At 43.7% G+C, this 15,623-nt stretch overlaps 1 protein-coding gene across 1 annotated transcript in view; it reads left to right on the top strand.

The window, feature by feature from the left end:
• The first annotated feature begins 164 nt into the window (after positions 1-164).
• The window catches only part of KCNB1 (potassium voltage-gated channel, Shab-related subfamily, member 1), a 125,748-nt gene continuing 110,289 nt past the window's right edge, over positions 165-15,623 (top strand). The window contains exon 1 of the mRNA XM_009326744.1: positions 165-731. Within this exon, the coding sequence (XP_009325019.1) occupies positions 165-731 (567 nt within the window). The remainder of the gene's footprint in view (positions 732-15,623) is intronic.

Below are 15,623 nucleotides of genomic sequence, written 5' to 3'. Positions count from 1 at the left end.
CGCGGCGAGGCGGCCGCGGGCGCGGAGGTCAGCGGGCGGGGACCCATGGTTGGCCTCTCTTGCAGCTCTGGGGCATGGAGGGGAAGGAGAGGTGAGGAGAGCCGGCCCCCGCGCGCCCTGCCCCACGCCGCACCTTGGAGCGTCCAGCCTGAGGGGGACCAGCGATGCCTCTGGGGATGAACAAGCATGGATCTCGCTCTACTACCTCTTTGCCTCCGGACCCCACGGAGATTGTCAGGAGCAAGGCCTGCTCCCGAAGGGTCAAGCTCAACGTGGGGGGGCTGGCCCACGAGGTTCTCTGGCGGACCTTGGACAGGTTGCCGCGGACCAGGCTGGGTAAGCTCAGAGACTGCAACACACACGACTCCCTCATGGAGATCTGTGATGACTACAACCTGGAGGAGAACGAGTACTTCTTCGACAGGCATCCTGGGGCATTCACTTCGATCTTGAACTTCTACCGTACTGGCAAGCTGCACATGATGGAGGAGATGTGCGCCTTGTCCTTCAGCCAGGAGCTGGACTACTGGGGGGTGGATGAGATCTACCTGGAGTCCTGCTGCCAGGCCCGCTACCACCAGAAGAAGGAGCAGATGAATGAGGAGCTGAAGAGAGAAGCCGAGACACTGAGGGAAAGGGAAGGGGAGGAATTTGATAACGCTTGCTGTGCTGACAAAAGGAAAAAGCTCTGGGACCTCCTGGAGAAGCCCAACTCCTCCGTAGCGGCCAAGGTAAGATCGCCACATTTTTTCTCAAGTCTTGTCTGTATTGGCTCATGACTCTGGCGATGCTTACGTGAGGTATTGCCCTGCTACCTTTGCTTTAACATCTGGGCACTTGTGGCTGGCTGGATGCTGTGAGTGAAGGGGAGAAAGGCCTCCCAGATGCAAATAAGGCTTAGTGTATCTTTTTTGGGTAGTTTGGAAGGGATCTGGTTTGAGCTTCCCTGGGGCGGTCTAGGCTGCTCAGTGTGGGAGCAGCTCCACTGACCCCTGTGTCGGCATACGCTGAGTACTGTGGTTGAAGGTTAGCAGACTTGTTATCCACTGGCCTGTCTTGGTGTATTTTGTAATGGAGATTTCTTTGGGCCTAAAACATGCTTGTCTCCTACTGCTTAACTAAACTGGCTTTTAAGAAGAAGAAAAAAATCTACTTGAACTCTTAGACCCAGGTCCAGTCAGGAAATAATGCCTTCCCTTCTAGGGCTTAACTTAAAATTCTGTTGTGAAACACATCTAGTTATTTGTATCGTGCACTCCTAGGCTGCGGGTCTGCTAAAGCTAGCATTTGAATTGCATCCTTTACCTGATTCCAGTCTCCCTGTGCAATACTGCTGCAGCTCTGTCTCTGTCAATAGTTGAAGCGCTGCTTGCTACGAAGTTGGTGCCAATGCAACAGATCTATTTGAAGGCATTTGGAAAAGAAGATCCATGTTAGGAGAAACCAATGTCAGAGTTGGCTCTGATAATTTAGCTGTCTCATGTTCGTCACATGTTCTTTAGTGAGGAAAAATCTCTGCAAACACAATGGTTCAGTAACCATGGGGACAAAAGTGAAGAGGGAGAGGTTAAAAACTGTGGCATGAATAACTGAAAAGCATGAGAGACTGAGCAATAGGGACCAAAACTTGAATTTTCTTTGTACCAACATCCTCACAGTATGGCAAAGAAGTAGAAAGAGGCCCCAGCGACCTCTTTAATGTCACCTCCCTGTTGAACATACATTTGCAAATGCAAACCTTAGCTCCGTCCTATAGGAAGTCTGGTTTTGGTGGGCTACTTAAGAAAACAGATGATTTCTTTCCCTCTTTTTATCAAAATGTTGCACATCATGAACCAAGAGCATGTATAAAAGTTTGGGGGGGGGGATTTTATGAAGCGTGGAGCTAAATGGCTCATTCTGGCAGGGGGAGGGAGAGGCATGGTCGGCTGCTGAACTGATTATCACTTTTCTAATGACAAACAGAGCCCCAGAATGTCTTTTTGTCTCCAATGGCACAGATGACACTGTGCTGAATGCATTAATCATTTATAAGGCTCCTTTGGCACAGTCCTGGAATCCTGAAACATAGGCCCCGGGCTTCGCTGTCTGTGGCACTGACTCAAAATCCATTAGAGACTGTTGATGCTCATGATTTATTGTATATGAGCAGGGGTCATTCTTGCCAAATAAGTGTCTTTTGTGATTTATAAATGAAATACACTCTAGCTTCATTTTCTGAGAAAATTCTCAGAGTAAGTGCATTCGGCATTGCAGGCTCTGGATTAATTGAGGGTGAATGGTAATGCATTATTACCCTTCCCATTTAAAGCTGCCATTCTGTGAGTTTGTTACTGTAATGAAAATGGTGCTGTATGTTCTTGGACCTCAAATATTCCAGCAGTTCCCAAACACAGATTTCTACTCATTTCAAGTGTAGCAAGGAAAATGGGAGTGATGAACAATTAGCTTACCAGGCAGGGACAGAAGAGCCTGCTAAGCCTATTCTTTATCCGATCTTCTCCCTGCTGGTGGATAGCTTTGCTCTCATGCCAGAGTATGCCCTTTGCTTTGATCACCTTCATGAGAATACATTCCACATATTGAATAGGCTGAACCCAGTCTTCAACTTGTGATGGAAGGATGTGGGGAGAGGGACTTGGCAGCCTGACCCATTATGTGACCTAACCAGCTGTGCCCACGCTCCGTTTCAGGCTGTGTTTTCTAAATCTAAGCCTCTGCCTGATAGCTCCTGGCCAGCTTTCCTCAGCTGTCTGCTCAGTGGAGCACTTCTGCTGAGGCCACAGGCCTCCAGGAACTTCTGTCACCTTTCCTAAAGCCAGACTCCATCTGCTTTGATAGATCTGGGAGCTCAAACTGTTCCTATAGAAAGGGAACAAAGTAAACTCTTCTGAGGTTTAATGACTGTCACCGAAGGACCTAAAATCACTGTTGGGAAAATCTGTACTACTGTCGCTTATTCTTTTTCTTCAGACTTGTACCTCTCAATGCAAAGGTTTTTCCATTTAAATGTAAGAAATACAGACTCCCTTCATGTTCTCTTTAAGAAGTCTAGAAAATAGCTACAAATGCCAGTTCTTCCCCAAACTCAACACAATCCCTCTGTAAGCCATGCCCTGTCCTCTAACTCCTGCCCTAGCAAGGCAGGCTTTCTTGCTGGCTGTCAGCGTTGTTTGTATTTTAACATTTCTGCACAGCACCTGACCTGACTCCTCCATAACAGCTTATTGCAGAACTTTTCATGGCTGTACTGGGACAGGTTAAATCCTGTATAAAAGTTTTGTTTTTTGTTTGTGTTTGTGTTTTGTTTTGTTTTTTTAAAAAGAGAATTGTATGTGATGTACCTCAGGGTGGAAAACAGCGTTCAAATAAGAGAAGAAGAATCCCCCAGACCTTAATTTTTGTTGCTCTTCTGTCCATTGGGGATTTACCCATATCTTTTGGCTAATCTGTCTGGCTTTTAAACTAACCACCTCATGGCAAGCAGTGTCTTATTTATGTGCAATGCTTCACCCTGTACGTGACTGGAAAGAACACTGTTATATTTTATAATACCCACTCTTTGAGAGCCTCCATATTTCTATGATGAGGCATCAGACAGCTGTTGAAGTCCCAGGCTTGCTGCCTTGTTACCCCCCAGCACTAGCAGAGGGGTGTTTGCTCCTTTCCTATAATGCTGCAGTCCCTCGCAGCTGTAGCTGAAGCTGCACTGTCCTCGTGTGAGGTGCCGTAGAGGCACGGGGCAGCGCTCCAGCCCTTCCCCAGGGTCAGACCATGCAACAGGCACCTGAACCATTTCACCCACCACTCCGTTTAACTTGGAGGCACTTGCTGTGCTCACCTTGCCCAGTGGGAAAACTCCTACGCGCAAAATTGAGCACTGAGGGATTCTCCCTCTACCAAATGAAAAAATATTTGACAGTTATTTAATAAAACTTAATTTCTCTCTTTCTAGCCTTACAAGATATTTTAAAAGATCGGTTTCTCCTGCTTTCTGTGGCTTTATTTGCCTGTATAGCCCTGAGAAATACTCACTGCCGTCTTTGTGGATGCTTCTTCCTTTTCCTGCAATCGCTGTTTTTGCATACTCCTGCTTATTTTTATCACTGTCCCAGTCTCCCTTAACAGTTTGGTGGTTGGTTTTTGTGTTGTTTTTTAAGTAGCATTCCCCCTGTACTTTAGTGTACTTGCAACATCCATTTTTAACCATAGAGGACTCTCTGCTACTTGCTTCTGTCTGGATTTACCCCAGATGAAGATGAGGTGCAGATATTTCCTGGAGTAGCTATTACATTTTGTTGTGTGGTAGTTTTCCTTTCCTCAGGAAATAAAAGCAGTTCTCCAGCTCAGCCAAGCAGAACTGCTGCTGACATGAACACCAGAACTTGGTATCCATGTCAGGGCAGCAGTGGTTAGCAGTTCTCCAGCACTCAGGTTTGTGCTTTTAATCAAATATTGAATATCTGAGTCTGAATTTAAGTTTTCTATTTTAGAATGAACAGGATGTCTGAACCTGGACAGAAAGAATATCTAAATTCTCTGTTTGTGAAGTGTTTTTTTTTTTTTTTTTTTTTACTAACCAAGCTAGTTAGGATCTGTGGGTCTACCTGGTTGGTGAGACACCTGTGCCCCTTGGAACAGCCAACCTAGCTGCAAATCCAATGAGACTTCATGGCATCCTGGAAAATCAGACTGCAGTGGTTTCATGCTTTCCAGTATAAACAAATAACAAATTAGACCAACTCAACATCTTAATTAACTTATATGGTCTTGGAAATCCTCTGATCACCTGGACCTTTCCAGCAACTCTGCAAGAACATTGCCCTTTTTGCCTCTTAGGAGGAAAAGAAATCTCCTCTTCTTCTAGTCCTTACAAATTATTTCCCTGATCAATATTTGCGCAATTAGCGTTGCGCGGGGCAGGGGGGGGAGTCTGGTTGTCTTACAGACTCCTCTGCATGTGCTGGTTTAATCTATTTTTCTCTTGCTGTCCTGAAGGCTGAGAAAAACATGATGACATCACCCACTTTGCAAAAAGCTTCTCTGCATATCTGCATGTCAAGTAGGATGTGCACTTTCTCTCCTCCTCGCTGCCTCCACTTCCCACTTGTCCCTGTCCTGTTGGGAGCTCAGCTGCAGCAATCCCTCTGTTCTGACAGGCTATTTCTCATCCTTTCTCCTGTTCCTACTATGTATTTGCCAGTGCAATAATATCATGTTTATCCTTGAAAACATGCAACTCCAATTCAGTAATCTTATTATGCATGCCTCTACATTTGTTGAACAGCTTTTCTCGAGCTGCCCACTGCTCTCTGCTGCTAATCCCTGGATGCATTGCTTAGGGAGGCTGCTCTGTAAGCTCTTTTCTTATTATTGTTGATAGTAGTGACAAAATAAGAAAAATAAAGCTTCTTGGAGATGCATTCACTACATCTAGAGTGTTCTTCCCCCACATGGGCTTTCTATTCCTGGCCCTCCCTTATGGCATGCAGTTTTCATTCATCTCTAAACCTGCCTGAATTTAGCATTCAGCAGAGGAAACCCCTCTCCCTAATTGCAGGGGTCACATCTTAGCCATGTCTCGTCTGTCTCTGAGACTCCCATCACTGGGCAGATGTTGACTTTGTCTGTTAAAAACAGATTGCCCATATTTTTTCTTACATCCGTGACTTTCATTTTTCTGATGCAGCTACTGCCTTGGCTTTTCTGCTACATATAGGAGACTTTTTCTGTTCATCCAAAGTAAGCTCCTGCCTTTGGAGATCCTCAAAAGCAAAGTCTCATTCCAAAGCCTTTCCCCTGGGTTCAGGGATTTGCCACTTTGGTCTATAGCTTATCGTTGGGTTTCTAGCACAGCACTGTCCTGTGGACACACAAACAATTGCTGTTCTATACCAATCTCTTTTCATCCTGCAGCTCCTTTCTGGGTGCTTGTCTTTCCAGTGAACTTCTTAAATCTTTTCTCTGGGGAGCTGTAATTCCTATGTTCAGTTCCCTGCCATGTGTCCTCTCCTTCTGTCTCACCAATGACCTTCCCACAATGTATTGCTGCGCTGGCAGTTCCCAGAACTCCTCTGCATTACAGCTTCCCTAAACTCCCAGTTTGGGGGGAAAAAAAACCCTAGTAATATTGCCAGCCTGGTAATTATGTCCTGCGATTCTTTCCTGGCTCTAAAGAATCTTGCTGGGAGTCCCTGTAACATAGGAAAAGCCCTGGCCGTGACATCGGCTTGTTAGCCTCCCACATCCCTAATGCGACGTCCCATGTTATTTCCCTCATGGTATGCATCTGCCAACAACAAGTTTGTTCTAAACTCTCCGGGTGGAATCCTCACCCTCCAAAGGTGATCTTTTCTCCAGACCTATTACTGCAGCCCTGAGCACCCCTTGGATCCAGGCGGGCAGCTGCCTGGCATTTCCTGCCTGAAAATGGTTTGGGTTTAGCAGTTTACAATCCAAGCCTGCAGGTTTGCAGTCTTCAATTTTATAAAAGGAAAGCTAAAATTGTTACACCTAGTAGTTCTTTTGATGAACTTGCCATGCAGTCCATGAAGTATAGTGTGCATGAACATATACATGTAGGCATAACCCTGGATTTTTAACTTATCTAACTTTCTGCTAGGAAAGCCTGGAGCAAGTTTGTGGTCCTCCCTGAGCCTAAGCATCCACATTTGTGTGAGACTGCCTGCCTGCCTCAGGAGGGAAGCAACAAGCTTACCTGCTTGGGCTGAATTCCTTAGAGGATGTGTGCTATAGAAGTATAGTCGATGCTATTTTTAAAGCACCAGCTCTCATTTGTACCTTTGAAAAATCTCTCTGAGAAATTAATTCCCCTTGCTGCTCAGTGTTCTCCCATCCTGCTCAGCCTGCAAGCAGACATGGTTTAAGGTGCCAACATCACCAGTTAAAAATGTACGAAATCTTGCAAGAATGGAAAAATCCCTGTTTTGCTCAGCTGTTACTGCAGAGGTTTAGTAATAATGAGATTCAGAAGAATGCTGGGCCTGATCCACCCAGGAAATGCTGGTGTGGTGTAATGCTCACAAAGTGAGGGTGCGGTTTCAGCTGGTACTTGTGCAAAGCACTTGCATGCGCTGCTGAATCAAGCATGCTGTGCCTGACGGGTGTGCGCTGACTGCAGTGGTGTTCAGAGCTAGCTATGCAGAGGCACTATGGAGCTGTGTAGAAAAATCAATTATTTTCATTTTTTAAAATGCTTTCTTCATTTAACTCTTCTTACACAGTGGGATGAATATCCTTGCCATCATGTTCCTACTTTTGCCTGTTCCTCTTGATCCTGAAGATCACAATTTCCTTTTGATTTCTCTTGACGTAAATGCCCCATGGAGAGGAATGATCCAATGTTACTTTTACAACATGAGCGTTGCTATTTGTCATTGCTAATGGCAAAATATTTATGTCAAAGAAAGTTCACAGCTGATCACTTAGTTCTTATAATAAACACAGTCAATATGATTTACTTCATGGAGATATCTGGCAGCAACAGAAAAGGCACAATGTGGCCAGTGAATGTGAGCAAGACATTAATATTAGCCTTCTCTGAAGAAGCTATACATGGAAACTATACGTTGTCACTGCTTCTACTACATTAAGGCAGACAAGGATCAGACCCTTACTGTTATGAGAGTTGCTCAGCTTGTTTCCTAGATCTAGAGGCTCAGCTCCATCACGGGCTGGGTTGGCTTCCCACCTGTTGCACTAGGACTGGGTACAGCGATAGCTGAGCTCAGGTTTGAAGGTTGCTGTCCTTATGGGGCAAAACTACTTCAAGGGCTGAGTGGGCAAATTGGCTTTGCATTGCTCTGTGCCATGGACCTAGGAGACAGCAACAGCTCAGGGATCCCTGCTCCACACCCTATTGCTTAACTGTTGTACCTGAGCTGCTTTAGCTTTGGCACCCTTTATCCTTAGGATGACCTTGCCCTAAGTTTAGTCCCTGAGGCAGTAGCCATGCATTCATCTCCTGACTTTCTCAATTACTCAGTACAGCAAAAGTTAACCTTGTAGTAAGCTTGGTCCCTGAGTTTGGCTGGTCTCTGGCTTCTCTCTGCTTTCCTAGCTTTTCTCTGCCTCCCCTGCCTCCTTTACAGTCTGGCACTAGCTGAACATGTTTACCAGCAGGACTCAGTGAGGTCTCTTCCTGATTTTTTTTAATGGAAAAATTCTCCTCTTTATTCTACAGCAATTCTAGAAGAGTGCTGAGCACGCCTATGCAAGCAGTGTGAGTTTGCACCTGCTATAGCCCTTCCCCATTCATCATTATGTAATAGGTCAGCATATCAGCATTCACTGTTAAGAGTAAACCACTTGAACTCTAAGCTCTGAAAAATTGGATACAGACTTGCAATCAAAATTTGAAAAGAAACAGAAGGGAAAAAAATGATTGGGGTTCCAAAGCTGTTTGAAGGTTTAATTTCATGAAGAGTGCTCTTTAGCTTAAGAAGTGGAGGTTACATATTCCATTTTTGAAACCAAGTAGGTTCCTCTCAGCTGTTACACTTAGGTAGAAACAGAGAACTGTCCTGGTTTCGGCTGGGATAGAGTTAATTTTCTTCTGAGTACCTGGTACAGTGCAGTGTTTTGGATTTAGTATGAGAATAACGTTGGTAACACACCGATGTTTTAGTTGTTGCTAAGCAGTGCTCACGCTAGTCAAGGACTTTTCAGCTTCCCGTGCTCTGCCGACTGAGAAGGCTGGAGGTGCACAAGAAGGTGGGAGGGGGCACAGCCAGGACAGCTGACCCAAACTGGCCACAGGGACATTCCATACCATGTGACGTCATGCTCAGTACATAGGCTGGGGAAAGCTGGCCGGGGGGGCTGCTGCTCGGGGACTGGCTGGGCATCGGTCGGCGGGTGGTGAACGATTGCACTGTGCATCACTTGCTTTGTATATTCTTTTATAATTATTATTATTTTCCCTTCCTTTTCTGTCCTATTAATCTGTCTGTATCTCAAGCCACGAATTTTACTTCTCCCCCCCCCCCTTCTCTCCCCCATCCCACTGGGGGGGGCGGGGCAGGGAGTGAGCGAAGGGCTGTGTGGTGTTTAGCTGCCTGCCGGGTTAAACCACAACAAGACCTCAATTGATCTTCCAACTTCATGAGCTGGCATTTTAAGAAAATCTGTAATCTGTTCCAAACTTCTGTTTTCTTAGAGAATAACAATATGCACTGAACTGGTAGAAAGTCCCAGGAAGATATGGGAGGAGAGGAAAAAATTTTCATTCCTTAAAAATCATATGTTCAGCATGCAACAGCAAGCCTGAAGATTTTGCCAAATTCTTTTCTATAGCAGATACAAAAGGGAAAAAATATTGTAAGTACCCCAAGTTCATTTACGTACTAAACCAGGCCTCATCCTTGAAAAGCACATCACAGTGAAATACATGAAGTATTCTTGACAGCAAGTGCTGTTTGCATGAGCCTGGAAAACTGACCTTTAATAGACTAATATTGCTTCTCTCACAGTTCTTAAAAATCACCACGTTGATGTGATTTATCTAAGACACAAGATACACCTCCTAGAGCAATTCCTCAAAATCTGAAGATTTACTCAAAGATAACCACCCTGGTTTTGCACTATTAAGTCTGAGACCAAATTTTCCAGGCTGCTATTGGAGAGATTAATGTATTCACAATCCCCCAAAAATTTCACAAAAAACATTTAAGTGAACTAAATTCTTTCTGTATTAATCTTTTGGTAATCTTGACTGTCACAATATTTGGCGACAATAACTGAAAGCTAAAGCTGAGGTCAGGTTTTCTGAATTAGGCTTAATCTTTTTGTCTACTTCACATAATTTAAGAAGGCTCTCTGGAGTATTAAAAATACTTCTGTTAATAAATACAAGAATATAAATCAAAGAATGCTCTTTTCCTTGGAAGGTAGCATCCATGAAGAATAATTACACCTATCTAGTGGCACATCATCTTGGAATAGAAATGGATTTTAGATAATATTTTTTACCTGGATGTAGCATGATTCTGACTTCTTTAGTTGTTCAGGAGGAATCTCTGATTGTTCTTATTTAGAAGGAAAAATAATTAGTATTTACATTCAGGAGGTGAGTATTATGTGCCTGTATAAAAGGAGTCAAGAGAAGTTTGTAAAGGAACAACAGCTGAACAAAAGCAAATAGAGAAAGGAGAGAACACCAATTAAGTTCAAGAGGGTATGGAAGCCCTAGATGAGCAAACTCTCCCATCAGCTGGTGAATAATGACATTTTCACAGCTGAGTTATTCTCCTATACCTTAAAGGTGACAATGGAGTATTTAAAAATAATAAGTCTGCAGTACTGGAGAAAAAGAAGGCCAGGACAAGTGATAAACCTGCCCTCTGATACTAAAATACGTTTCCAATCCTTTGATCTAAAATGAAGCTCACCAGAATAACCATAACAGGCTATTTAATTCTGTAGATCAATTCCTGGAAAAGTTTGAAAAACTGAAGTTTGTTGCTGTGACAAACCTCAGAGAATGCGAATGTGCACTTTGGACAACCAACTGGTGGCATCTTCCAGTAACACAAGTCCCCAGTAAACACGCATAGGTAGTAAACTTTCCTGATGCTGTGAGACAGCATAGGACAAAATATAAAAAGGTCCTTGAAAACAAATCTATATGTTTCTTGGGTCCTTGATGGGGAAGCAATTCAAACTTCGCATGAAAATATCTGATTTTTGCCTTTCACCTTAAAGGTGTCTGGAAGCTGTTCCCTTTCTAATTTGAATCAACAATATGCAGAAGCTGGAAGAAAGCAGCTTATTAATAGGAATAGAATGAGCTGCAGCTTCTCTGAACAGTACTGCAGTCCTGTCATCCGAGTTCATTGTACACCTGCAAAGTTTTAGAAACAAGTGGCTAACAATTTGTCCACAGAGACAAAACACAGCAACTAAGCACATATAATGTGGACTGGTAAAACTAAGCAAGCTGAGTAGCTGTACTTACTGAATGACTCCTAAAGTGTACCAATTTCCATTGTAAATGATTGTGGTGGGTTGACCGTGGTTGGCTGACAGATGCCCCCCCAGCCGCTGTCTCATTCCACCTCCTCAGCAGGATGGGGGAGAAAATAAAATGAAAAAGCTCATGGGTCGAGATAAAGACAGGGAGATTGCCTACCAATTACTGTCATGAGCAAAACAGACTTGACTTGGAGAAAATTAATTTAATTTATTCCCAATTAAAATAGAGTACCACGCTGAGAAAGAAAGACAAATAAAACAACACCTTCCAGTGCAGGGTTGACTGCAAAGCTCACCTTAGTTCTTTCCCCTCACCCCTTGGACTAAGAGTTGCATGAGCATCTGCACCTTATCATCTTGATTGGTGTCGCTTAGGAATGGGTTTGTTCTCAGAAAGAATTGCTTTTGTTAGGATAGAACAGAGATGAAAAATACCAATGTTCTGCCAGCAAATGCCCCCTCACTTCACAGCTGTACCTGATGCTTATTGCCAGTGAGCTGAATTAAACTTAGGTTAGTCAACACGCAGCTATTCTTAGCCTCTAATCTTCCCCAGGTAAGAGTCTGACTGATGTCAGCAGGTTTTGCAGCATTTAGCTGAGAAAAGCCATGTCTTTTAAAGGGGTTACCTGTTACTACGAGGAAGGCAGACTCGCACAACAGCAGTTTTGGTTTTCAGTGTTAAGTACCTGCCAGTTTTTGCAATGTATTGATAGATTATGTTAGTGCTGGGAGGGACTACGAGGAGGTGGTGTGAATCCAATTTCCCAGGAGTGCTGAAGACCCTCTGGTACCACAAGAGCTCTCAGATATGTCAGCCTCTAGTTTTGCCTTTGGAGGAGATGCTGAATGGCATGACTGGTATTTACTTTTGGATTATTTTGATGAAGTTGTGGGCTTGGTAGCTGACTTCAGGTATATCGAGTCCTACTTATTGTCATTTTGATCCTTCAAGGCAAATTTGAAGCAGATGAGGTGTAGTGTGTGAGGTCTGATTACTTCCCACTGATCTGGGGCCTACTAGCTCTGCCTTGACTGAAGCAGATCTTATCAAAGGGAGCTTTTCAGGAACAAGAACCTCACACATCCTTCATGCCACCCAAGGTGCCAACAGACCCAACACTTGCTGTATCTGTTTTGATCCCTTCCTGACTCCAAGTTCCTGTGTGTGACTCAGCATGACAGGACAGGGCACTTCTGGGCTGTCCTGGTGAGGGGATATTTCCACCAAACGCAAGATGAGGAGTGGCTGAGGGAACTGGGGTTGTTTAGCCTGAGGAAAAGGAGGCTGAGGGGAGACCTTCTCACTCTCTACAACTACCTGAAAGGAGGTTGTAGCAAGGAGAGTGTCGGTCTCTTCTCCCAAGTAACAAGCAATAGGATGAGAGAAAACGGCCTCAAGTTGTGCCAGGGAGGTTTAGATTGGATATTAGGAAAAATTTCTTCACTGAAAGGGTTGTCAAGCATTGGAACAGGCTGCCCAGGGAAGTGGTTGAGTCACCATCCCTGGAGGTATTTAAAAGACATGTAGATGTGACGCTTAGGGACATGGTTTAGTGGTGGACTTGGCAGTGTTAACGGTTGGACTCGATCTTAAAGATCTTTTCCAACCTAAACGATTCTATGATTCTACGTGTCACATTCTAGATCACATCAGGTATCAGAGTTCATTTTGCTAATTGACATGCTTGTGCTCTCTCTGTCTGTGTTTACACACAATGTTACTCTATAGCAGTAACTTTAGACTTCCAGCAATCCCAGGGAAAGGTCTCATTTAACACCTGCAGCCATGGCCAAAGCCAGCTTTAGTATATGCAATCTACCTACTGAAACATGAGATTTTCATCATGCTAGGCAAATGCATCAGGTCCCACTAGAGTGATGTCTGGCCTCTCTTTCTTCTCTGCTGAACACTGGGGCAGGTATAATTCCATTATTTTTGCATGTCCATTAAGCTAAAGAACAAATTTGCTGAAGTTTCTGGCTGTGAATGAATGGCTGTGAACGAAACCCACTTGACTTAGTTATTTTTACAAGAAGCTCTTAAGAGCATCTTTAAAGTGGCTGTAAAATACTTCTTAGTTTGCACTATCTTCTGGAAAACTTGCTTCATGGTCCAGATAACTTGGGCATGGTGATGCCACTTCCAGGAGTTATAGATGTAGCTTATTTAATTCATAAATTCCTTGTAGGAAATTCCATCTCTTTCTTCAGTGTTTATATAGCACTAAGTGCAACACTGTCCTGACTTACAGCTCATGTATGCTACCCCAAAACAAGTCATAAATATGTTTTACGGAGTAAACAAAAACTTCTGTAGAAAGGTATGGGGTTTAGTTTCCATAATTATTAGCCCTGTAACCAAACTGGCCTGTTTCTGGAGGAGGAGTGGCAGAAGAATGGTGTGCCTCTGTGTGTTCAACTGTGCTGCTCGCCTCACCACCACTTGCTCACCTAAACTGGGATCCAAGTTTCCAGTAGGACTCTGGGCTGTGCAAAGCAGCGAGGGATTGAAGGACCTGTTTGGTTGTTCTCCTCTTGCACAGAGGCAGTGATCTCCAAAACCGTGAGGGGGGCAGATATGGGGAGAAAGTTATTGCTTTGGCTGTCCCTGCTTAATTCCCCTAAGCTGGTTGCATCACAGGTTTTGTTGCTATAAACTAACCCTAAAGCAACTGACAAGCGTTCCCCCAGGCACTCCGTGCCAGTTTCAGTACATGAATTTGCTACTGATACTTTCCACACAGACATAATCTGCGGTCTTAATTTGAGCAGGCTGAGGCAGGTATATGTGCGTAAAGGAAGGATGAACAGCTAGGTTGTACACACAGTTGCCGTGATTTAGCATGCAAATCAGGTAGTTGGAATACACAAATGTATCTTGCAGTTTATACAAGCAATTACTCAATCTGCGTGTGGAAAAACAGGGTAATTGTGTGCAAATTAGACGTATCATTGCATAGAGTGCAGTTGTGTGTCTAAATGGTCAGCAAATCAGATCCTTTCTATCAGTAATTAATGACTTCATATCCTAAGGGAAACCAAGTACTAAGTCTTTTCATAATTTTATTCTCTTTTCCTTTTCCACCAGGTCCTTAAACAGTTCAAATCTCTGCTGTCATTTCATCTCTACATTATCACCTACCTGCTGTAATATTTCTTTTCCTTAGCATTTTTTGGGGGGAACAAGCCATAACACTGGTAATAGGTTCCCTCTTCCTGCCCACAGAATGATCTTTTGCATCAAAAGTACATTGCAACCCCCTCTTTAAAAGCCTGTTTCTCTTAATAAAAGTCCTTCATAATTGAACTCCTTGCTGCAGTCTTTCCCAAAGTGTTTCTGGTGAGTCCAGTGAGTCAAAATTTAGCTCAATGTTCTTGAATTAGCCCCATGGCATTGTACTGCCCTGGTGCACCTTCCCTCCATGCGGGTGGGATAGACCCCAAACTGAGAGACATGGCTGATATTGGCAGATCAGGCGTCATGGCTTTGTTATGAGCTTGCTGCACAAACTCCAAAAGGTGATTTTTCTCTCTTGCACCTCTGACCAACATCTGCAAAAGATGGAAAAACTCTCTTCTCTTTTCCCATGTTTGTCTTGGGAGGACGCAAATCCTTTGGGCACCACTTCTTTGCCCTGCACTTGTACATCGGACCCCTAATTTAAGGGGCAAAACAAACACAGTCTGTCTTTTTACCACCTTGCTGGCACAGCATCATTTCTGTTTGTGTTCTTCAGAAGGAATACAGATAAAGCTTAGTTTGGACAGTTGTTGCCTTTTTGATTTAGTATCTTAGGTGGTGATGATTAGCTAATGATTAATCTTAAATGTCATCTCTTTTCATTTCAGAATGACTCCTTAAACTGTTGGGATGTTTCAATACATTTTAAGTAAAGCAATGATGCCCTGTGCCAAAGAACAGAGAGCAAGTATGGCAAAGCTCCAGCCTTTGCACCTGTTCTGGTTTGCTTTTTGTGTGAAGTGTTGTATAATTGTCTTCTTCATTAGCAGCCTGCTGAATTCAGGTGTGTGAGGGATGAAAAACTCTAATGAATATGGATTATTTCAAATATTTTCCTTTGGGACCCGGTAGAGAATGGAGATTTTTGGAGCTATATGTTCCTATAATAACAAGGAATGGAAGATGCCTTCCTCCACCCTTTTTTCAAAGTTCTCTCTTGAGAGTGAGTATCAAAACAGACAGCTGATCCTCCCGCTTGCCTAGGGCATACATGATGCTCAGATCCAGCTGACCCTCCACCTGGATCTGGCTAGAGGCAAAATGGAAGTCTTGCTAAGAGTGGAAAACTTCAGCATGTGCATAACTTTCAGCATGTGAGTAGTCTCCTTGAAGTCAACAAGTCTTAAGCATCTGCTTAACATTAAGCATGTAGCAAAGAGGGAGTGAGTTATGGCGCAATTATAGGACCCATTTCACTGAGGAGGCCAGGAGCATGTGCTGGCTAAGCTTCTATGAAAATAAGGACATTTTCCTCCTTCAATTTAACCTTACGCACTGAAGAAGTTTGTGTGTCATCTGCAGCATCCAAGAGGCCTGGAGAGATTGTTTCTGTGGAACAGATGTTCAACAATCTGCATTTTATTTTTTGTCAGTTGGATACTTTCTT

Source organism: Pygoscelis adeliae, unplaced genomic scaffold (assembly GCF_000699105.1).
Source record: "Pygoscelis adeliae isolate BGI_AS28 unplaced genomic scaffold, ASM69910v1 Scaffold286, whole genome shotgun sequence".
NCBI classification, from domain to species: domain Eukaryota; kingdom Metazoa; phylum Chordata; class Aves; order Sphenisciformes; family Spheniscidae; genus Pygoscelis; species Pygoscelis adeliae.
Note: the sequence above shows the minus strand (reverse complement) of the source record. Positions and strands in the feature narration are given on the sequence as shown.